The sequence below is a fragment of the Ursus maritimus genome, unplaced genomic scaffold (genome assembly GCF_017311325.1).
Source record: "Ursus maritimus isolate PB19 unplaced genomic scaffold, ASM1731132v1 scaffold_2, whole genome shotgun sequence".
Classification (NCBI taxonomy): domain Eukaryota; kingdom Metazoa; phylum Chordata; class Mammalia; order Carnivora; family Ursidae; genus Ursus; species Ursus maritimus.
In genome coordinates, this window is record NW_024424452.1 from 2170132 (window position 1) to 2194248 (window position 24117).

Genomic DNA, 24117 nt, shown 5'->3' on the forward strand with positions numbered 1-24117 from the left:
CCCCCCCCCCAAGGTCCGAGCCAGGGCCTCAAGAAGCTGCTCTCAGCCCTGACAGGAAGCGGTGGCCACGAGACCCAAATCCACCTGGGAAGGGACGGGCTGATCTTCCTGCAAAGAACCTGCCCCTTTGAACGAGTCCATCTAGGCGCCGGGGACGTGCGCATGTCCCTCGTCCCTGGGTTTGGGGATCTGCCCAAGGCAGCAGGGCCAGAGGGCAGACTGGCCCCTCAGCGTCGCAAGGTGAGTCTGAGGAGGAAGGGGAGTCGGGGCCCCAGTTCAGACGTTCCCGGGAGGTTCCAGCAGCCGCAGTGCGTTGCTGGACTCCCTGGAGGTCGGGCTGCGGTGTGGGTGGGGACCGGCACACTGGGGTGCGGGTGCCAGCTTGCACAGCGCCTGAGTCCCTGGGGCTCTGCGGATTGTCCAGAGCGAGCGAGTACCCCGAAGAAGGCTGGGGGAGGGAGGGGTTCAGGGCTTCACCCGGCAGCTCCGAACTGGGGCCGGGGCCGCTGCCAGGCCGGGCCGCCGAGGCGACAGCCCGGGAGGACTCCAGGTCACGGTGGGCCAGCTATAGACGAACCCGGTTTCAAGGATGCCTGAGGAAACAGCCAGCTCGAAGCCCTCAGAAAGCTAACACCGCAGGGTAACTGGGAGTCTGCGGGCCGCACTACCGTCAAGAAGCAGGGCTTGGAGAGCTGCCGCGTCCCCGGGCAGGGCTGGCCGAGGCGGCTGGTGCAGCCCTGCCCAGCACCACCCGGCAGCACCTGGATTCACCAGAACCCAGAATAACCATGGTTTATTTTTGAACTCTCTTCTTGGGCACAGACACAAATGAAAACAAGCGAGTCAGGGGGTTATTTAAAAAAAGCAATTTCCAAGAAACGTCCTGGGGCCATGACGCGCTCAGTCCACCCCCGCCCCGTGAGGACCAGGGTGACCCGTGGACTCGCTCACCGGAGGTGGCCGAGAGCCGCAGCCCACGCCCCACTGAGCTCTGCGACCGGCCTCCACCTCCTGCCTCTGAAATGACCCCTGGCGCCCAAGGAGTTAACAGGAAACACAACCAACCAGGTTCCCGCGAGGCCACCCCAAGCGGCAGGTACCCGAGCATCTAAGCACGCTCGTGAGGTACTGAAACTGCACCAGGCCGCGTCCCTGTCCTCAGGCTGCGCCCGCACGCGGCCTGCTACACTGATTCTCTGGCGCTGTCCCCTCCCTCCCGGCCAGCTCTCTGGCTAGAGCGCAGCCTAAATGTCACCTCTCAGTCATGGCCAACGCGGCTTCCTTCTAGGTCCCACCAACATGCTGAGCACCGTGTCACATTCTTCTTAGCGCTCGGCTTCCCCACGCTTGCAAGGCTGTGTCGTGGGTCTCTCACTCCCCCCTCTCTCCGCGGGGACCGGGCAGGACACTGAGCTCCACTCGCCACCAGCTCCCAGCCCGCATGGCACGTGTGGGGCGCACTCACCTGCTCCTGGAACAGGTGACTGATACAGCAGGCGGCTTCTGGGCTGTAGGATCCTGTCTGCGGCTGACATCACCGTCTTTTTCCTCATTCAGACTTTTAGCAACAATCGGTGACTCGCTGTTTCTCGCCACACCAGCTACAGTAAGAGCAGAATGTCCGAAGGCACACGCCTGACCCTCTGTGTGCACGGGCCTCCCACCATGAGCCCTCAGGCCGGCTTGCTGCCTTCTACCCTAGGCCTGCCTGGGCCAATGCTCCCAGGGGCTGCGCTGGACAGGCAGGCAAGTCACAAGCCGGGGGACAGGGCTGGGAGCACGGGGGTCCCGGGAGGAGAGGGAGAGTACCGTGCAGGGCCCAAGTGTGCAGAAAGGGGCTTTTCTGAGAGAAGCCACCTAGCGTCACCGGCAGGACAAGCAGGAGTTGCGTCCGCCTGCCCCAAGTGTGCCGGCATGAAGGATGCAGGGAGGGGTCAACACCCCCATGCAGCTTTCATCTGAAATGGCATCGGGCCTCAGCCACGTCCCTCAGGAATGACCTGGGCGCTTCCCCCCAGAAAGGCGCTTCAGGGGAGGTGGGGACAGCGGCATCCTGGCTGTCACCCTGGCATCACTGGTGGCCCCGCGGCGCTACCTCCCATCCCCTCTGCCCATCCCAATCCCAGGAGCTATAGGCACAACCGGATTAAACTACTAGATCGGTGTCGTCCGTGTTTATAAAAGTCCCACAGCCAAGGGGAAATTCTCCCGAGCGCGGCATCTTAGTACCGAGATTCCCGAGGACTTTAATGTGCAGAGTAAATTCTGCGCAGTTCAAATTTTCTGAACTGCTTATGTATTATGTTTTTGTTCTTAAATTAATAAATGCTGTCAACCCACGTGAAGAAAAAGCCTGCGGGGTGGGGGGTGAACTGCAAGTCAGCTGCAAATGAGAACATCCCCCTCTGAACCGAGCAGGCGCTCCTTCCCGCCGGACGCGCTGGGCTTGCAGGTGCACAGGGCGCCGGGCAGTGTGTGTGCGGGGGAGCTCTGGCCACTCACCCACGCACACAGCCACGCAGCGCACGTCCCCGAGGCACCGCTATGCTCATGTCCCTGACGGGGGTGGGGGGTGGTGGTGGTTAGGAATCCTACTTATCACACTGGCTCATTCCCCGTTTCCATGCTTTCTGGGGTCAAGTTTGCACCTCTGAAGGGATGGAATGCAAAGAAAAGGTGGGGTGGCTGTTATTTCTTATACTAATACTTAACCCACGGCGTTTCTCAAGGCTGGGGGCTCCACACTGTGGCCCGGCCGCTTGCTCACCCTGGGTCCCCGCCACGGGCCGCGCTTGTAAGGGTGTGTGGCAGGGGTTGTGGAGCAGCACTGGCCGTACAGGGCGCTCCCGCTGGGGGCCGGGACAGGGCATGGAGGCAGAGGACGGGGAGGGCCCAGATCCGAGGCTGCGAGCACCCACGCGAGACCCGGCGGGAGGCCTTGGCTTCTGGAACGGCATCTGCGCCACGAGCCACGCACTCCAGGATCCACGATCACCTGTGCTCTTCCATCCGAAAGACGTCACACGCGGTGGGGCAGCAGCAGCTGGTGTTCGACGGGATGCAACATGCCGGGAAAGCAAGGGCAATTCAAGGCAAATTTTAGTACATTTATCAAAATCACATACACAGAACACGGTACACCCACCACCGCGGCCACATAATGCGTTTTTACCCTTTTCGGTAGGTATTCTCGCCTGGGACACGGCATTCATACATGGAGGCCTACCCAGCAGCACTGTGGGCGGGCTCGGCTCTGTGTGAACTTCCAGGGTGGTGGCCGTTCCTCCTCGAGTTTCCTTCGGTGAAGCTCCCGGACGGGCTCCGAACTCAGCATCCGCAGGGAACACTGAAGCCGCGATGCCACAGCCTTTGCGGGGTCCCCGGCACACGCTCGGCCCGGGGTGCGGCTGCAGCATGGGGGCCACGCGGCGGGGCAGGTAAGGCGCGCACAGGGCACGGGCTGGGGCATGGAACACCTCATCGGGTCAGAGGATAACCGCCAATTTTAGTTAGTTTGAATGAGTTTAGAAAAAGGATATTTGGAATGTTTTAAATCAACCTGAAGAGGTCCAAAGATGATTCTTTAAGATTCTAGAGATGGACAGAAAGATCGGTTTTAAATTCCGTCATAGGCAGGCTTGTTAAAGAATCTAGCAAGAGCTCAACTCGAAACAGGACGGACGGTGGGGAAACAGCCAAAGTTGCCTGAGTGCTCCCCGAAACACGCCCCCACCCGCCGCCCACAGACCACAGCCAGAGCTCTGCCCACCTGTCTGCGGGTGGGTCTGGGAAAGGTGTCCGGGCTCACCCAGACCACGTGGCCAACTCTCAGGGCAGGTCCCAGGTCCCCCAGGGGACCGAGAGCTCGCTGCTGACAGCCGGCAGGGACCAGCGTCTGAGGAGGACAGCATGACAGGCACTGGTGGGAGGGCCTCCAGCGTCACCCATCCCTGGATGGGGTGGGGGCACGTGGGCACAGTCGGGCACAGGCACCCGAAGTACTTCTAGACCGTTGGTGGCAGGACAGAGGGTCTCTGGCCTCGGCTTCAGGGCAGAGGTCACAAAGCGGGGCCTTAGGCAACCCTGCTCTGTCTTCTTTCCCGGTGGTCACTCTGACGTCCTCTGGGAGAGCGGACCCAGAGCTGGGGGAGGAGGGCGTCAAGCTCTTCCCTGCGCCGCAGCGGACAGAGGGCAGCCTTACCCAATGATGCGCGGTCCACGCAGGCCCTTGGGGAAGGGCTGTTCCCACAGGGAAACTCCACCATGGCCGCGGACGGCTGCGGTTGTGTTCACTGGGGGAAATACATCAGCTTTTACAAACACAAAATAAAGTGAATTCACAGTTAATGCAAAGGCCTGGAAGTGACAGGCCTGGAACAACGGCCCCTTCTTGTCACAGAACAGGAGCCGCTGGAGAAGGGATGCCCGCCCTGCGGCACGGCGCTGGCGAGCCCGTGCCCCGGCCTGATGGGAAACTCGGGCTCATTCAGGAACCCCCGAGTCGCTGCTCTCGTGTTTCACTTTGGTTCACGTTACGAACACATGAAACAGAAAACGCCCTGAAGAGAAAAACTACCTTCTATAAGCAGCTTGGAAACCGAGACCCTCACTTTCCAGTTGAGCCACATTCATAATCAGCCAGCGGCAACGTCTTCAGGTCCCTCTGGCTAAGACACGATGACATTTTAAGAGGTTTTGCTGCCTCGTGGTAAGATTGGAGGAGGGGGAGCCACCACAGGGCGGAGTCAGACCCCCGAGCAACCTCCCCCACCTGTGCCCCCGCCCTGTCCCAGCCCTCCTGTCCTCCAACCAGCTAGGAGAGCCTGCCGCCCTCCGTGCTGGCCTTCTGGGCTGGAATGAGGGCCCCCCCCCACTCTCCCCCCATCTCCCCCCCCCACCGCCGGCCACACAGGGACACCAGCCCCTAGGAACGTCCCCCTGCCTGGATACTTGGAAACCCGCTTCTCCTGCTGGAATGTGGGCTTATGGCCTTGGGACGGCTCAGCCCCCTGGGGGCTGCTCCGCGATCTCTGATTAGGCACAGCCCGGAGCTTGCAACACGCCGCTCTGGCAGCCCCGTGGCTCCAGGTCTGGCTCAGAGGCGTCACCAGCATCAGGGCTGTCAGGTCGGCTGCGGACACGTGCTCTCCTCCAAGGAGAGAAGCCCGGTGAGAGAAGGGGCCCCCGGGAGTTACCTGTCAGGGTCACCTGAAGAGAAGAGCAGCCACATGGAGACCAAATCCATCTATCTCAACACGCCATCCGAACACCACGGAGCAAGCGGCCTCCAAGTTCGAGCGCCCTGACGTCCTTCCCCGGCGGAAGGCAGGAGCCGGACCACGCAGCGAGACTATGGCAGCAGCAGGGGCTCCGCCCGCGGCCACCGCCTGAGCTTCGACCCTCACCCTTCCCCAAGCCTGGGCGCCAACCCGCACATCGCATGCCCGGAAGCACTGTGAGCCGGCAGCTGCCAAGCTGGTGAACCGTCTCCATGAACCGAGCAAGTTCCTTTTCTTGGGGGACCTGACCCCTTGCCAGGGCCCAGCAGTGCCTCGTGAATAACACCGGAGCCCAATGTCCCCAGACTGGGGCTCTCGGCCCCCTGAGCTGCAGGCCCACCACCACCTCCCACCCGGACTGGTGGCCCCAAAGCCAAGTCAGCGACGCACAGAAACATGCGCACCAGCTCCCTCAGCTTCCAGGGATCGCTTCAGAACGAGGCCGCTGACGCACATCTGACATACCTTATGGAGAAGGTGGGACCAAATATTGGAGACAGCCCAGGGCTGGGACAGCCTCAGCCAGAACCCTCTCTCCAAACCCACCACTGCTTCCTCGAGGCAGGCTGCTGGTCACAGCGAGGGCCAGAGTTGGTGGCCTTTAGTTAGATTGTGACACCGAATTCTCACTGAGCAAAGCCCAGAATCCAGCCTGGGAGAAAGCCTCTGGGATCTCCGTCTACCTTGGTGGCCCTCAGCCCTGGCTGCACAGTGAGATCGCCAGGAGCTTGGGAATCCGCTAGGACCAAGTTCCTACCGGACAGGCCCTGCCTGGGCGGCTCAGCCCGGGGCCTCCACAAAGCTCCTCGGGGGTCTGACTGTGGCACCTCTCCCGTCTGGCGTGGACACGTGCTGAGATTGGAACCCAAACAGCTCAGCCCACAGCCCTGGGGTAACGCAGAGCACGTGACATGCTCATCACTGGCGTTTTCCCAGAGGGGATTCTGCCCCTCCCACACATAAACATGCACCGCAGTGCTCCCCGCCCGGGCCACGGCCACTGGGCAGCACCCGCATGCCTCTTTCTGGAAAAGACCACAGTGTGACGAACCACGTCCGTGGCTAGGAGTCACTCATGCTTCGAGCAGCAGTGGCTGGGATGAGAACCTTGGGGGTCAGGACGGCAGACTCCCCACCTGCCCCTCCCTCTGGTGCCCTCTCGTCGCAGGGCTCAGGCCGTGTCGAGTGTCCATCGGCAGGCCCTTCTCCTCGCACTCTTAGACCACAGAGCCGCGCTCGGGGCCTCCCCTCCCCACACCACGTGAGGGCCGTACACGCACGTGCACACGCATTCACACATGTATGCACACACTCGTCTCTGTGTACAATACACTTTTATCAGCTTGGAAGTCATGTTTCAGATGCTCTTACGGAAAGCAGTACTCGTGACGGTTCTGCGTTGTCACTTTCAGAAATAAAAGCCGACGATCAGCTGGTGAACCTTCAAGTACAGTTAGGGTCGTTGGGCTCTGATTTTGGGGACCGAAAATCTGACTTAGTGGCTGGGTTTGAATGTGGAGGATAGATGTTAATGAACGCCCAGAGAGCAAAGGTGGTTGTCACCACACCGGACCCTCCAGCCAAGGCTCGCGGGGTGCAAAGCGGGAGCCGAGCACCCACTGCGCGCCTTTCTCCCACGAGTCCCACCGAGTCCGTGTCCGCCTGTCCCCAGGAGGCCCGAGCAAGGCAATCCTAACTAAGAACCTCGTGTTGAGAGAATTTTGGATCTTGGAGTTAAAATAACCTGACTTACTTTTCTTTTATCCAAGGAGTAAAAAAAGTTACAATACGGATACTGGAGATCCCTGCACGTCACAAGGCTGAACGCAAAGGCTCGGAGGTCGTTTCTCTACAAACACAGAAGCATCTCGGGGAAAAGCCGACACACATCCCTCTACATAAACAGTGTAGCTACGAAGGAAGATCTTATTCTGAGGAAGTTTATTGTTACATTTTTGCAGTAATAGATGAGGCACGACTATCTCCTGCTTCTCCAACACTCGATAAAAAAGACAATAATCAAGGATAACAGTGAGATTAAAATAAAAAACACAAAAGCCGAAGGTTTTGGAGACGAAACAACTACAGTCTATGTGTGGGAAAGCCGTGAATGCTTTCAGTTGAGCCTTGCAAATACTTTCCTTTCCCGATTCCGACGAAGCCCAGAACTTTGAGCCGGGGCCTTTAGAGACCCCCACCCAACCCACCCAGGCACCCAGGCCGTGGCACCTGCCCTGCTCCCCACGCGGCTCAGTGCGCAGCCCCAGCCTCTCCTGCTCGCGTGCTTCCGCTCCGAGGTTAAAGGGGATGGAGCACGCGTGCACACGGCTGGCAGAGCCCGGCCCAAGGCGCCCTGAGCAGTGTGGCCAGTGGCCGGGGCCAGTATGGCGGCTCCCCCACTGGCGAGTGGCAGCTGGTGAGGTCCCGACAGTGACTGGCGTGGCGGGCCCGCCACACTGGGGCCCGGGCTGGAAGGACCCCGGACTGCATTGAGGGAGCCTGCCAAGAGTGCTCCTTTTCCTTTAAGCCACGGTCATCAGCACTGACCCTGGGTCACATCCTTCGGTTTATGAGAAGCCCCAGGAAGCAGTACAAAAACAGCAACGTTTTTTCCCAGCCAAAAAACCCAAAACCCCAACAAACATGGACACAAAGCCTTGAGCACCAAGAGAGAAAGAATTTCATGTTGTCTCCTCATTAAGAACACTGATAAGAAGGGTGACTCAGAAGCAGGTTGGGCTCCCTTTCCTTCTGGGTCAGCATCTGCCACAAGATTCATGTTTATCTTGCTGGCTGGAAAGGAGCCAGGAGGGAGATGTGAAAGGGACGCAGGATCAGGAACAGGGTGGCCTTGGGACGGGGGCCTCACACGCGTTCCTCGGCTACAGTAACGGCCTGGTGCCAGTTAGAGGAAGCTCTTTTTGCTCCCTTTTCAGTGCTGGGGAAAGTGCCAACACACCGGACAGACCTTCCTAGGAGAGGAACACATGGCGGGACCAGCTGGGGATGCAGTGTACTGACAGCCAGGGAGAGACCCCTGCACAAAGGTAAGCGGGCAAGTGCACAGAGGGGGACATTTGTCCGCCCGTGTCCACACTCACGGGCTTGGGCAGCTTCTCCCGCACGAGAGCTATGTCCGGTAGTGTTTGCTGGTGACGTGTGTACACGAACGGAAGCAGGAGACCTCGGTAAGAATCAAGACTTCAAGCAGAGCTGCGAGTGGGGACCGGCTGTCCAAAGGCATCGGGTGGTGGCAGTGTGCAGAAACTCTGCGAGTCTGGGCTTTCTGAAAGGTCAGCTGCGGCATTCCCAGAGGCTCTGCTAGGACTCCTGCCAGTGTCAGAAGCCCCGAGAGGAAGAGGAAGCGCTCCAGTACCTTCCAAAAGAAGGGAACGTGGGTGCAGCCCAGTGCAGGTGTCAGAAGAGGACTTGCAAGAACAGTCACCTGCAAGGCCTGGGGGAGGGAGGGCGGGTGCGCGTAACAGGCACGCCCACTGCCGGCACACTGGCCGTGGGGCGTTAAGGCAAGCCCACGCCCACCTCTAAAGCTGGGGCCCCTGGCCTGATCTTGTGCGCCTGGATCAGGGTCTCGCAAGGAACCGGAACCAGGGCTCTACAAGGCCACGCGCGCTTTGGGAGATGGAGCGGAAGCACCCGATCTCCCGCAGACCACCGTGAGGCAAAGCGCTGAGGTCTGTCTCACGGAAGACTCGCACGTTACAGGAAAAGCCATCTGCAAGGCCAGCTGGTTTGTGTTGTCGTTACAGAGTGTGTGCGTGCACGTGCACACTGGCCGCTCACACACAATCCTCGATTAAACTGTGTCAGAGAAGGAATATAGTTTCTGTAGAGAGAGAGAAAGCTGTGTTACTAGGTATTACGCATTAATACCAAAGTGACCCCTTGGATTCTCAGTAGTTTGACTACGCCCCGGGTTCAGTAGCTAACGTCCGAGCGTCCATGTCCCCGGGCCTGGAGCACGGCGGTGTGGCCAGCGTGGCGGCACTCCTGAGCTGGGCGACGGCGGCATGGATCCGAGAAGCCCCCTGCAGGCCCGGGGAGGTGTGACCAGCGGCCGCTGAGGCTGCCACGGATGACAGAGAGGGGCGTCCTCTCTCACTGCAGCATGATGTCCTTCAGATTCTCCTGCAGGATGGTGTCCTTCACAGCATGGAACACGAAGCGGATGTTCTCCGTGTCTATGGCGGTGGTGAAGTGGTGGAACAGCGGCTTGCTACGGTTCCGTCTCTTCCGGTCGAAGCACTGGACCAAGTAGCGCTGCACGTCCTCCAGCCTGTGCGGGTCGCCCTTGAAGTCTGGGAAGTGCTTCTTGATGCTCACGGTCTTGACCTTCTCCACCAGGAGGTCCATCTTGTTGAGGAAGAGGATTATGGAGACGTTGAAGAAGAGCTTGTTGTTGACTATGGTCTCAAAGATGTTCATGGACTCCACCAGCCGGTTGGTGCGCCTGTCCTCCATGAGCACCTGGTCGTACTCGCTGGAGGACACCATGAACAGGATCGACGTGATCCCGTCAAAGCACTGGAACCACTTCTGGCGCTGGGACCTCTGGCCACCCACGTCCACCATCTTAAAAGGGATTTTTTTAATAACGAAGTCATGTTCCACAATGCCCTTGGTGGCTTTCCGCGCCAGCAGGATATCCTGCTTGCTAGGAAAGTAATTCTGTAAAATATGGGAGAAGGGAGAAGTTTAGCAGGAGAAGAACCCGGGAAAATAAGGATCAAGAGTCCGACAGAGTTGGGTGAGAAGCTGAACCAAACACCAAAAGCCACTTCCATCTGTGCAATCAGACGCTGGCCACGGAACAGGAAGCGAAGGCAAGAAGCAGCTCGTTTCAAGCGAACAGAGGCTCCCGGCGTGAGGCAGGTGGCCGGAACCCCCGCTGTCCGCCGCAGCCAGAAACCTCACCCGTGTCCCTGTCCACAGGGCGCTGACCTCCGGGTCTGTTTCGCCCACAGCCACCTCCTTACTTTTCTGACTTCCAGAACATGCGTGTTTCCAAACCTTACTGTGAACTAATTTAATCTAGGTTTGCAATGCTGGTTAGAGCTCGTCTGCAATACACTTGATACATCACTCTGGGAAGTCTTCGGCAAGCCTGGCACTGCCCAGTTCAAACCCTCCAGGACCGTGATGCACAATCACGCGGGCAGCAGCCCCACCAGAAACCAAACAGGGACGACGAGGCCTCTGGGTCCAAGGCCTGTTCACAGGGGTGAGAGGGACAGAGAGGTTTCCTTGCTAACACTTCAGGGAGGGGACAGCGAGCCGCATGTGAGGCCCCCATGCAGGAATGATCCAGCTACTCTGACACGTAAACGGGGGAAAAAAGGAAAGACGAGGGAGAAACCTACAGAGTAGAAGACATCTAAGTGACATGGCCCGACTGTGAAGGACGGGCCTTATGAGGGCGCGGATTCCAACTGCCAAACAAGCCACACACGGGGAAACGCTAATGAGACAGCCGGGCAGATCCCCGAGCGGACTGGACGTGGGTCTATACTGAGGAAGGCTGCGGACGTCTTAGGAGCAAGCATCGTGGGCAGGATTCTGGAGCCCTGTTACTGTGAAATGACGCGAGGATGCGTGTGCTCCTGGGAGGGGGGCCGGCCTGAGGGCTCATCTGACGATTTGTCCTTGTGTGCGTGTTTTTTTTTTTTTTTTAATTTAATTTATTTATTTGACAGAGACAGCCAGCGAGGGAGGGAACAGAAGCAGGGGGAGTGGGAGAGGAAGAAGCAGGCTCACAGCAGAGGAGCCTGATGTGGGGCTTGATCCCGGAACGCTGGGATCACGCCCTGAGCCGAAGGCAGACGCGTAATGACTGAGCCACCCAGGCGCCCCTGTGTGCGTGTGTTTCTCAGCATAAAACGTTAAAGGAAATGCTCTGTTCACTAAAGAATCCCTGCGTCCTTCGTGGTATTCAGACTGAGAATGTGAGGAGGAGGAAATGCTCACGCCACGCACTGACATTCCCTCCGCCCTGACACGGAGTCGGGAGCTGAGTGAGAGCAAGACATCACAGCCCCAACCACAGTCATCGGAGGTGGGGTGTGGGGCACCCAGGGATGGTGTGCACACCTGCCTGAGGGGAGCTGCTGGGGCCTCCACGCACACGCTTCCTAACCCTGGCTCGCGGCTCTTGGCGGGGGGGGGGTCTGTACTCACCAGCTGGCCGATCCGGTCCAAGTTATCCAGAAAGTACTTCACCGACTCACCCTGTCACAGAGGAAAAACATGCAGGGCTCAGTCTTGGTGGAGAACCCTGGTGTGGCCACTAGGAGATCATAACAGAATCACACGAGTATTATTCTGCCTCCATATAAATGGGAAGTCAGACTAAGAATGTACAGACATTTTTAAAAATTAAAAACACAGTTGAAAATATTTTTAAATGCAGTTTCTCTAGGATTCAAATTCAGACCGTGTTTTCAAAGCACCCGGGGTGAGTCTGGTGACCCCTCCGACCGGGCTAACTCCTTTCCAGGCGCGCACACTGGCCTGCTCCCCAGCCAGAAGCTTGCGTTAGGACCCCGTGAGCAGTCCTGCTTGGACAGAGATGGCCCAGGGCACCGCACAGGTGGTCTCTAGAAAGGGTGAATCTTCAACAACAGACACGTGACCACACACCTAACAGATTCCAGAAACGGGCCTAACATTCTACTGCTTCTCCTCATGTCTGCACGACCTGCTTTGCAGCCTAGAACGAGGACAACCTTCAGTCTGGATCCCTGCGGTGGAAGAGTGAACCCGTCACCCCTGGATGTTCTCCACTCTGAACGCCGATACAGACACCGGTCTCCAGAGAACGGGCACCTTACGATCACCCAGGACCCTGTTTCAGGAGAAGCGTTTAGAGGGTGTTCAAACACTGACTGACGGGAGCGGAACGGAGGAAGGGGGGAACGCACAGGCGTGGCGATTTTCCCTCAAGAAGCAGAATGCAGACAATTCAGCACGCCGCACGCACATGGAGCAAACAGCTTCCCACAGGCTTCCGAGGGAGCCTCCCTGGGGCAGACAGGCCACCGGATGGCGCTGGGTTGCATGGGCTCCCTTACGCACGCCTGGGGACAGTCACCCCGGGGAAGCCCACGTCCGTCTGCGTCACACAGAAGTGTGCAGGTGGCAGGCTGACACTCTAGACTGTCATGGAGGAGACCACTGGAAAGGTGCGGGAGGACGGCTCGAGCCTGGGACTTTATATAAAATAATACAGAAAACAGAAGAAAATGACAGGAGTAGCCAGCTCCCGACCTGAGTTCTCCCCCAGTTGGTCTCCAACAGGCCCAAACGAGGACAGTAAGGAGTCAGCTTCCTTCCGTGGGAGTCAGCTATCCCATTTTACGACGACGGCCTTTTGGAGGATTGACAACAGCGTGTTTTTCAGGGGCACAGAAACACGCATCACACACACTCCGGCACAGAGGAGGATTCACAAATGCAGTGCTCCTGAACGGCAGGGTGCGGTGGGCACAGTCTGCGCTCTGCTCTAGGGACACACAGGTGGGAGAGACGGCGCCCGGGACTGCAGGACGGAAACCTCGCTCCCCAGCACCCCACCTCTGCCACTCTGCCGGCCGCACCCTTCGGCATCTCTCCGCCTCTGACACCAGCTTGGGCGTGGGGTCAGCGCTCTCCACAGGGTGAGGCAGCGGGTCCGCGAAGGGGCCAAGACAACAAACCCATCCGATTCATGACACCCCCACAACCCTCTCTCAGCCCCCACTGCCTCCCATTCAGGGACTCTGGAGGTGCAGGGAAGCCGATGAACACTCCAGCGGTCTGCACACCGGGAGGCCAGCTGGTGGCGGCCCCTCACAGCCCAGGCCACCCTGGGCCACTCGAAGGCATGTGGTGGTGCCAGGCGGAAAGAGAGTAGGATATGCTCCGCTCACAGGGGTTTTGGTTTGGTATAAAGTCACAGCAACGCCGATGCCCCGGCCGACGTCCCGTCACCACGGCATGACAACTGTCCCGGGGAGACAGTGAGACGTGTGTGCTCACCCCAACAGTACAGGTGTGAAAGGAAAAGTGCCCCCAAGGACACAATTAATGATGAGCTAAGTATAAAGTATTAAAAAGAAGAGAAAGTTATATGTCTCAGTTTGAATGGAAAGATCCTTAGTGAGCTTGAAATCAGGCTCACCCCACCTGCACTCCAAATGTTAGCATCCTTTCACTCCTTCGAAGGTACAAGATTTATCTGGGGCTCTCTGCCACCGCCTCCATGCTCTGGGGGGGTTGGCGCATGAGGAGGGGGAACGCAGTTTCGTGCCAGCCTGCCCCTTCTCGGTGCTAACTCGTGGGTCCACGCGCAAGCTGCTCTGGAGCTCTCTGTCCCGGGGGGAAGAGGAGAATCAGCTCATTCCAACCCCAAGGAGTTGCTGAGCTCCACACTCCGTGGCCGCTCCAGGCTGAGCGGGAACCGTGGTTCAGACACTGTGGTTTACCGTCAGGGACTGAAGCGTCCGCCATCGGATTTGACACACAGCCTACGGAACGATCATCTGCACGGGGTTCACGGTTCCCAGAGCACCAGCTCCTTAAAATGTCCAGGTTCAAATTCTGATAGACTTCCAACACTGGGAGATGGAGTCATGTCCTCAGAGAAACGGCAAGTGGCAGGAACTAAGGTGCCACCGTGGAATGAACCAGTCAGCACCTGCTGCAGACGGACTGTTGCCCCCCACCCACAATCATGTGCTGAAACCTAGCTCCTAGGGCCATGGCATCAGGCAGCTGGGCATAGTGGGGTGGTGCCCCCGTGAACGGGGTCAGTGCCCTTATAAAAGAGACCCCAGGGTGCTTCTCCTGCCTCCTGTGTCGTGAGGACACAGCAAGGAGATGCTTCCAGGAACCAGGAGGGTCTCTCACCAGACCCCCAGTCTGTGGGCACCCTGACCTTGGGCTTTCCAGCTTTCAGAATCTCTCTCACAATCATAGACTAGGTATGTTTGTCAGCAGACCAAACAGACGATGGCACTTTGACAAAAAGAGTATCACATGTGGCGAAACAGTCCTGGGGTCCTCTCAATGGCCACTGCAGTCACATGGTCTGAGGAGAAAGAGTACACGAGAAATGGGTTCTTTATAACCCTCCTTGGTCTTTAATAACACCTTGGGTCCATGGAGTAGACAAGACAAAAACTCATTAGGATGTGCTCAGAGGCCACTAGGCACAGGCTTGACATCAGACTGCCTTCCTGACCAACTCCCAGGAAAACGGGCATTTTTATTACCAGCAGCTGGACGGGTCTGGGGGTGCTGGTGGTGGAGAAGAGGGCCGATCAGTTTCAAGCAGCAGCGGGTCTTTTGGGGGTACCTGCAATTGTGCCACAGAAGGGCGAACGTGGCCGAAGGCAGTGGGCAGGGCGTGGACAGAGCACACCCATAAAGAGAATGAGCTTTTTGGCAAACGGACTCTACTTGACGTCTTCCCTGGGAGCAACCAGCACCCACGCCTGCCGCAGACGAATCACATGGAGCAGGCTCACTGCGGCTTCGCAGTTCCTGTCCCCAGCACCAGACACACCCTCCTGCACACCCATCCGTCCACGTGCTGGCGGTCCCTCCATTATGAGCCAGCCCCGTCAGTGGATACCTCGTGTGCCTCATCCAGCTAATTCAAGACCGCGAGAGAACAGACTCGGCTCTTTCAGCACCGCACGAGACCAGGCCTTCAAGATCAATATCCAGGCCGACTGGTCACACCTGTTTTCCTGCCAGCAATGACACCCTTCAATTCCTGGCACTTCCTGCCAGTGCTGCAGGCTGATGGGCGCGTGGTGGAGGCGAGTGTGTGAGCAGCGCCCGCCGCCACTGACAACGGCGGGTGTTAAGATGGGGACGGGGACACCAAGGGAGGGCGGTTACAAAGAGAACACGAGTCTACACTTGGGGCTGGTGCCCTTCCGGTTTGAAATCCTATCTCCGCGCACATGAGGTGTTCCTATAGTTCCCAGACCCTGTGAAGTTGGTGTGTATTCTAAAATGGGGTCAGTCGCGTGGGACAGAGACACAGGCTTGTCAATGGTGAGCTAGAGGACTCCGAAGCTTACTTCAGTTGTTTAAACATAACAAATTACAAACAAAAATTTTAAAACTGTTGTATATTAGAAACAACAACAGAGTATTCCAAAGGTCAGATTTTCATTTCTATAACTTAATATCAAATTTTTTTTTTTTAAAGATTTTATTTATTTATTTGACAGAGATAGAGACAGCCAGCGAGAGAGGGAACACAAGCAGGGGGAGTGGGAGAGGAAGAAGCAGGCTCATAGTGGAGGAGCCTGATGTGGGGCTCGATCCCATCACGCCAGGATCACGCCCTGAGCCGAAGGCAGACGCTTAACCGCTGTGCCACCCAGGCGCCCCCAAACTTAATATCAAATTTAAGACATAACGTTGGCTTAATAGATATGCTAACCAAACAACATGTTTGAATAGAGAACTTCTACAAATAATTGAAAAAGATTATCTAACTCCCAAAAGGAAACCCTCATCCTGAATTCAGGCTTTGCCAATACCTATGACATCTCACTGGGGTTTTGTGAGAGTAAATGATATCACAGCTGTGGAAGTATTCTGGAAAAAGATAAAGGATCATATTAATACACATCATAGAAACAGAGATTCTCAAATTTTACTCTGGGTGCCTGTAAACTGCTAATTTGTGACCCTAAGATATTAGGTACAAGACTCACCGTACCATCTATGATACCAAAAGCCAGGGAAGATCCCACGTGCCCACAGACAGAAGGAAGGCTGGCTGGACAAAGCGCGGCATCTTCACGCGGGGAGTCAGACACAGCTGTGGACGGCGGACGGCTGGCACGCGGCTACGTGAGAGGAGGAGGGCGAAACAGAGTCTCCCTGTCTATAAGAAGTGGTGGGGAAGTTAAAACAGTTGCTATTTGCCTATATTTAAGAAAGGAGACGCAAAGATAAACCAGCAACAGATAAAAATGATGAGGTACGGGGAAGGGGAGAACAGGGGAGGAGGCACAAGGGCAGGAGCTAGATGTCTTGAAATGTATTTTGACTTTGGAACCATGCAGATATCTTACATAATTAAAAACAAAATTTATTAAAATATCAACCCCTCAAAGTGGAAACCAAACCACAACAAATGAGGCTCACAGTGTGTCCAGTGGGGGCAGAGCCCGGGACGCTGGCGGCCTCGCACTTCTGCCCCAGGACGCGCAGGTGCGGGGGAAGCTGGCCTAAGGCTGGCTCATGCTGGCGGTCCTGCCTTGCCATACGGATGTCCCCGTGCTTGTGAAGTCCCCCACCCCAGTTCCCAGGGACAGCCGCTCCCTCCCATCCATGATTAAGACCCCAGGAAAAGGTCAAGAGTGGGTGTTCTATAGTGCCAGGCCCCTCTCATCTGCGATTTTTTTCTTCAACTGAAGTCAAATTCACACAACATAAAATTAACCATTTAAAGGTGTGTACAGGGGCACCTGGCTGGCTCAATCAGTGGAGCACGTGACTCTTGATCCTGGGGTTGTGGGTTCGAGCCCCACATTGGGTGGAGAGATTACTTAATAAAACATAAAAAAAAAAAATCCTGAAAAGAAAGTGTATGTAACACAGTGGCATGTAGTGTATTCAGTGATGTGCAACCGCCAGCTCTGCCTTGTCTGAAGAAAACACTGTTGTCACCCCCAAGGGCACTCCCGTGCCCAGCAGCAGTGACTCCCCTGTTCCAGCCGGCATCACGCGCTCACGGTTCACCCATGTCGCAGCAGCTGTGCGTGCCCCACTCCTTTCTACAGCTGATACCCCCCGACGGGCGCGCCACACAGCGTTCACCCATCTGCCGTGGACGGGCAGCCGGACTGCCTCCAGCACTTGGCTACTGTGAGGAACACTGACGCAGAAGTTTCCCTTTGAACACCTGTTTTCAATCCGTTCGGGCATATGTTCCACCTAGTAGTGGAATTTCTGGGCCCTGTGGCGGTCCATGTTTACTTTCTGGAGGAGCCACCGCACTGTGTTCCGCAGTGACGACACCGTCTGCATCTGCATCAGCAAAGGTAAGGAGGTTCCCATCCCCCCGGCACTCGCGAGCCGCCGCGTGTTGACCTGTAGCTGCACCAGCGGGTGTGAAGTGGCGTCTCACTGTGATCTTGTCTGGGTTGTAAGGGTGGTGCTGTCTGTACACTGTGAACTCTGCGGGTGTATGAAGAGCTGTTAGGCTCATTCCTGAAACACTTCCGCACGGTTAGTAGTACAAATTCTAGACTCAGCCTCGACAACCACAGATTTATTCATCTGTATCACAGGGACCACTACAGAAAAATGAGCTAGAAAGAAATTCCCGAGCATGATTTTAGACATTCTTTTCCTTCAGATAAGCAAGCACCTCCATCAGGGGATGACGGGAGCTGGGAGTGGGGGTGCGGAGGCAGAGGGCTCAGCGAGCTCCTAAAGGTTTCTGCTGCAGAATCCCACCTTTCTGATCCCACGCACAAAGAACTTCCAAGTTGTCCCTCCAGTCCTCGCAAGAAGACAAACGGTGAAGAAGCTGAAAACCAACAAGTCTTCTTAGACCCACCCCAGATTTGATGCTACAGGGCGAACTGCTGCCCCCCACCTTGGAGAGGCGGGTGAATACAGAGACTCGCAGCTTACGGGGGACAGAAGACGCAGCTGCAGCCAGCCACGGATACGTTATGCCGGACTTTCACCAGGAAATGACAGCGCCCACTAAAAGGCAAAGCTCACAGCCTGAAGAGACGAAGCAAGCATCGGACCCAGACTCAGATATGGCACAGGTTTTGGAATTAACAGACCGGGAATTTAAAATAATTATGATTTATACACTAAGGGTTCTAGTGCAAGAACAGGTGGGAAATGCAAGCACGGAGAGGGAAACACCATGAATCACAGGGAAATAATACTAGAAACCAAGAAGAAATCACAAAGTACATTAGAAAATGTTTGGGGGGCCCTGGGTGGCTCAGTCGGTGAAGTGTCTGCCTTCAGCTCCGATCATGATCTCAGGGTCCTGGGATGGAGCCCCGCACCAGGCTCTGTGCTCAGTGGGAAGTCTGCTTCAGGATTTTCTCTCTCCCTCTGCCCCACACCCCCCATGCTCTTTCTCCAATAAACAAATAAAATCTTAAAAAAATACTTTCAGACGTAGCTAATGTATTATTTAGGGGAGAAATCTGTACCTCTACATGTTTCTATCAGTGATGTGTGGAAGTGCTGACTCACTACATTGCACACCTGAATCTAATATAACACTGTATGTTAACTATACTGCAATTAAAAGTAAAAAAATATTTATACTAGAAAAGAAAAATGATCCAAAATCACTGACTGAAGTTTCTTTCTCAAAAAGCGTAAAAAGAGCAAAGACAATGCAAGGTAAGTAGAAGGAAAGAAATAATAACGACCACATATCACCGAAATAGGAAATGGACACGCAACGAAAAAAATCAACGGGGCTCTTCAAAAAGGCCGACAAAATATATAGCGTGCTAGCTGGAGTAATCCAGTAAGAACAAAGGGAATCACTAGCATCGGCAATGAAAGAAGAGTTACACTATGGACCCTACAGACATTACACAGATTTGAAGAGAACGTTATGAGCAACTTCATGCTAACAAACTGGACGTCTTAGATGAAATGGATAAAACTCTGTAAAGATTTCAATTTACCAACAGTGAAACCTGAATAGACCTGTATTTACTTAAAAAAAAAAAAAGTTAAAAAACCAAACACGAATTTGTTATAAAAAATGTTGGGGTGCCTGGGTGGCTCAGTTGTTAAGCGTCTGCCTTGGGCGCAGGGCGTGATCCCAGGGTCCTGGGATGGAGCCCGGTATCGGGCTCCCTGCTCCGCTGGGAGCCTGCTTCTTCCTCTCCCACTCCCCCTGCTTGTGTTCCCTCTCTCGCTGGCTGTCTCTCTCTCTGTCAAATAAATAAATAAAATCTTAAAAAAAAAAATTCCCAAAAAGAAAACCTGAGGCCCAGTGGTTTCATTGATGAATTCTATCAAACACTCAAAGAAGTAACACTAATCTTATGCAAACTTTTAAAGAAAACCAAAGAGGAAGAATACGTGCTAATGCCTTTCATGAGGCCCCACAACCCTGATACCAGAACTGACAAGCATTACTAAAAAGCAAAACTACAGACCAAAGTCTTCTTGTACACACACACACACAGAATTCTTCACAAGACCTCAGCAAGTTGTGGTATTGCAATTTATGGTAAGAAATGTATGTATATGAACAGACACTTTTCCCATGAAGACATACAAATGGCTAACAGACACATGAAAAAATGTTCAAGATCACTAGCCATCAGGGAAATTCAAATCAAAACCACATTGAGATACCACCTTACACCAGTTAGAATGGCAAAAATGGACAAGGCAGGAAACAACAAATGTTGGAGAGGATGTGGAGAAAGGGGAACCCTCCTACATGGGTGGGAATGCAAGCTGGTGGAGCCACTTTGGAAAACAGTGCGGAGGTCCCTCAAAAAGTTAAAAACAGAGCTACCCTATGACCCAGCAATTGCACTACTGGGTATTTACCCCAAAGATACAGACATAGTGAAGAGAAGGGCCACATGCACCAATGTTCATAGCAGCATTGTCCACAATAGCCAAACTGTGGAAGAAGCCAAGATGTCCTTCAACAGATGAATGGATAAAGATGATGTGGTCCATATATACAATGGAATATTACTCAGCTATCAGAAAGAACGATTACCCAACATTTGCAGCAACACGGATGGGACTGGAGGAGATTATGCTAAGTGAAATAAGTCAAGCAGAGAAAGACAATTATCATATGGTTTCACTCATTTATGGAACATAAGAAATAGCAGGGAGATCGGGAGAAGGAAGGGAAGAATGAATGGGGGGGGGTAAACAGAAGGGGAAATAAACCATGAGAGACTATGGACTCTGGGAAACAAACAGAGTTTTAGAGGGGAGGGGGGTGGGGGATGGGCTAGCCCGGTGATGGGTATTAAGGAGGCCACGTATTGCATGGAGCACTGGGTGTTATATGCAAACAATGAATCATGGAACACTACATCAAAAACTAAGGATGCACTGTATGGTGAGTAACGTAACATAATAAAAAAAAAAAAAAAGAAAGAAAAAAGAAATGTATGTGTATTTGGTCTTCATCTCCTGGCAGGTAGAGCTCCTAAAAGCCTTGGGATCTTCCCAAGTGATAAAGAGATAAAGGTATCATAACAAACCCCTTTCAGCCTCACCTGTGTTTACGTTAATCAGGATTTCCAAATCCTTGGGCTGGTCCCCAGAGGAACCCACCGTGATTAGAAGGTTGGAACTTCCAGCCCCACCCCGACCACTGGGGAGGGGAGAGAGGTTGGAAGTTGAATCAATCACCAATGGCCAATGATTAATCAATCATGCTTGTGTAATGAAGTCTCCATAAAAATCCCTAACCTACAGGATTTGGAGAGCTTCTAGGCTGCTCAACAAAAATGTCTCCATTTTTGGGAGGATGGTGCACCCCAGACTCCACAGGGACAGAAGCTCCTGTGCTCAGGACCCTTCAGGAACGGCACTGCCCTATGTATCTCTTTGCCTGGCTGTTCATTTGTATCCTTTAATATCCTTTGTAATAAACATGAAATCTAGTAAGTAAACTGTTCTCTTGAGTTCTGTGAGCCAGGCTAGCAAATTAAACCCGAGGTGTGGAAACCTCTGATTTATAGTCCATGTTGCGAGGCCTATACCTAGTGCAAAAAAAGCAAAAAAGCAGGTAAATAAATAAAAGGCGTAAGAATCAGAAAGCAAGATATAAAACCATGCAGACTGCATGACTGTTGCATACAAAATCCATATAACAAAGCTAACAATAGAACCAATAAGGGAGTCTGGCAAATTTACAAGACCCAAGGTCAATATGCAAAAATCAAGTGTAGTTTTAAATACTTGGAGTAAACAATTGGAGCATAAAATTTGAAAAAAACCAATTCCACTTAGCACTAAGAAATACAATATATTTAGGAATGTTTGTTTTGCTACATATCTTGTAGTTTGACATAATTAGAGGCGCACAGAGAGTTGTAAAGACAGTAGAGGTCTGTGTACATCGCCCTATCTCCCTTGATGACTACGTCTCATGTTAGTGTAGTGCGATATCAAAACCAGGGAACTGACGTGGCTACAACGTGCGCTCAGTTCTATGCACCTCATCACATCTGTAAATTTGTGTAACTACCGTCCCCTCCACAACCGAGAGAGACGTGATCTGTGAGCCCAGAGATCTCCCCCCAGACACCCCTCCAGTCACCCACCCTCCTTCCTGCCATCCCTAACCCCTGGCAGCCGTAACACCGCCACTCTCCAGTTAGAGTCACCGATCCGATTTCCGTCTGTGGACTTTCACAGCAAGTGACCTTTTGAAACTGGCTTTTTCAGTCACCAGAAACGCCCTGAGACCCAACCAGCTGTGCGCATCAGCGGTCTGTTCCTCCCTACCTCTGAGTCTCCAATGACAGGGACACACCGCGCCTTCCTCCGCCAGCCGCCCGCCGGGAGACGCTGTGGCTGTGGCCGTATTCTGGCTATCACAAATAAAGCCGCCGTCAACATTCATGTGCCCGTGCTGCGTGGACACAGTTTCCACTTGCCCGGGAGAAGTGCTCACGACACGGCTGGGTCACATGGTTAAGCACATAGCTCGGGTTTAGCAGAAACCCCCAGGCTACCATGCAGGACGGCTGCGCCATTCTACCTTCCCGCCAGCGACGCGCAGAGCCCTGGTTTCTCTGCACCGTCACCACCTTTGGCGGAGCTGCTGTGTACTGCTCTGATTTGATACGTATCTCAGCATGATTCCGCATTTCCCCTGATCTGCGATGGCCCAGCGCTGGCGATGCTGAGTACCCTTCCACGTGCCTGTATGCCATATGCACAGCCTCCTGGGGGAGGATCTCTTCACATCTTCTGCCCACTTTCTAGTTGGATTGTTTTATTATTGTTGAGTTTCAAGAATTCTTTATGTATTCTAGAAAGGGGTCCTTGGTTAGATGTGTGGTTGGCAAATATTTTCTGTCCGTAGCCTTTTAAGGGGGTCTTTTTGCAGAGCAGAAGATGTAATTTTGAGGAAATCAAAATTGACTGTTTTTTTCAAAAATGATTTTTTTTCCCCTTATGGGTTTTGCATTTGGAGTCATGTCTGAGAATACTTCACCCAGCCTCAGGTCCCAGAGTTGCTACTGTGCTCTCAAAACTTTCTATTTTACGTTTAAATCTATGCTCCAGTCTAAGTCGTGCCTAAGGTCGTGAGATTTAGTCACTGTTCTTTTCCTTTCTTTTTTGGTCTATGGATACCCAACCGCGCCAGCACCACACGTGAGAGGCTAGCCTTCCTTTGTTGGACTGCTTCCGCGCCTCTACCAAAACTGGCTGGGCAGCCTTGTGTGGCTCTAGCTTTGGGTCTGTTCCGCTGACCCGTGCGCCCCTCTCCCCGCCAGTACCACTGTGGGGATTACCGCACCTGCACGCCACGTCTCGCCTGAGACACGGATGGCTTGCACTTTGGTCTTCACTTTCAAAACTGTTTTGGCTACGTTCGTGCCTCTCCATACAAATTTTGCGATAATCATATTTATAACTACAGAAGGTCAGGCTGAGATTTTAGTAGGAACAGAAATCTGATTATACATGTGGGGAGAATGGACACTGTTCCTTTGGGAAGTCTCCTAATCCAGGAGCACGATCCGTCTTCTCCATCTGTTCAGATCTTCTGATTTCTTTAATGAGTGTCCTGTCATTTTTAATCCTATAAATCCTGTACGTGTTTTATTAAATTTACATCAAAGTATTTCCCCCGTTTTTGAGGACTTATTAATGGCATTGGTGTTTTAGATTTCCGTTTCCATGTGCTCATTGCTAGCATACAGAAATAACGTTCATTTTATACATGTATCCCCGTAGCCTTGCTGAATTGACTTCACTAGTTCTGAGACTTTTTGGGTGATTCCTTCGCATTTTCTGTGTCATCTGCCAATGGGAACTTGTCAGATTTGTGTGCCCCAGGTTTCCTTTCTTATATTTCCTACCTTATTGCAATAGCTAAAACAGATTTTTAAAAAGAGGTTAAAAATCTCTTCTTTGGACACTGTAGAACACTGGCACAAAACATTCAAGACCTAAATAATTGGAGAGATGTGCCATGTTCATGAATTTCAGAAGCCTCAATGTTGTGAAGATGCCAGTTCTCCCCAAATTGGTCTAGAGACTTGGTACAATGCCCATCAAAATCCCAGCAGGCTTTTTTTTTTTTTTGGCAGAAAATGACAAGCTCATTTTAAAAACATATTTTTAAAAAGTGACCTAGGATAATTTAATTTTATAAAAGAAAAATGTCTTTACAATGCCTGATTTCAAGACTTTCTATGAAGTGGGGAGTAAAAGTGGGAAAGAAAGCACACAGACAACTGAGCAGAGATGACAGTCCGGGAACAGGACCTCCCGTAGACGCCAAGTGGGTTTTGACAGTTGTCAAGGCAACTCGAGTGGGGGAAAGGAACATCGTTTAAAAAATGGTGCTGGAAAGACTGGTGATCTGTATGGGGGGAGAAAAAGGAACACAGACCTTTATCCATATCATACATGAAAATTAACTCAAAATGCATCACAGACCTAAATGTAAAAACAAAAACTAAAACTACAGACTTCAAAAACAAAACAAAACAAAACAAAAACCACACACAGCTCAAAATCTTTGTGCTGTGAGGTTAGGAAAAGATGTCTTTGCTGGCGGAATGTTAAGCTGAGCCTCAACCACTTGTGCCCGTGTACA

At 53.5% G+C, this 24117-nt stretch overlaps 1 protein-coding gene and 1 long non-coding RNA gene across 3 annotated transcripts in view; both read right to left on the reverse strand.

Annotated features, from left to right (window-relative positions):
- LOC121103722 overlaps nt 1-3664 on the reverse strand; it is a 6390-nt gene extending 2726 nt beyond the window's left edge. The window contains exons 1-3 of one of the 2 annotated variants that reach the window (XR_005835919.1): nt 3173-3661; nt 2919-3043; nt 1466-1601 (exon numbers count right to left, since the gene is read on the reverse strand). This is a non-coding gene — a long non-coding RNA (uncharacterized LOC121103722). Of the gene's footprint in view, nt 1-1465; nt 1602-2918; nt 3044-3172 lie in introns of both variants that reach the window. The other variant, XR_005835920.1, reaches the window with a different exon arrangement.
- A 3539-nt stretch (nt 3665-7203) lies between these two features.
- Nucleotides 7204-24117, reverse strand: part of GNA12 (G protein subunit alpha 12) — a 106334-nt gene continuing 89420 nt past the window's right edge. The window contains exons 3-4 of the mRNA XM_040634711.1: nt 11472-11522; nt 7204-9965 (exon numbers count right to left, since the gene is read on the reverse strand). Of these exons, the coding sequence (XP_040490645.1) occupies nt 9396-9965; nt 11472-11522 (621 nt within the window). The 3' untranslated portion in view covers nt 7204-9395. The remainder of the gene's footprint in view (nt 9966-11471; nt 11523-24117) is intronic.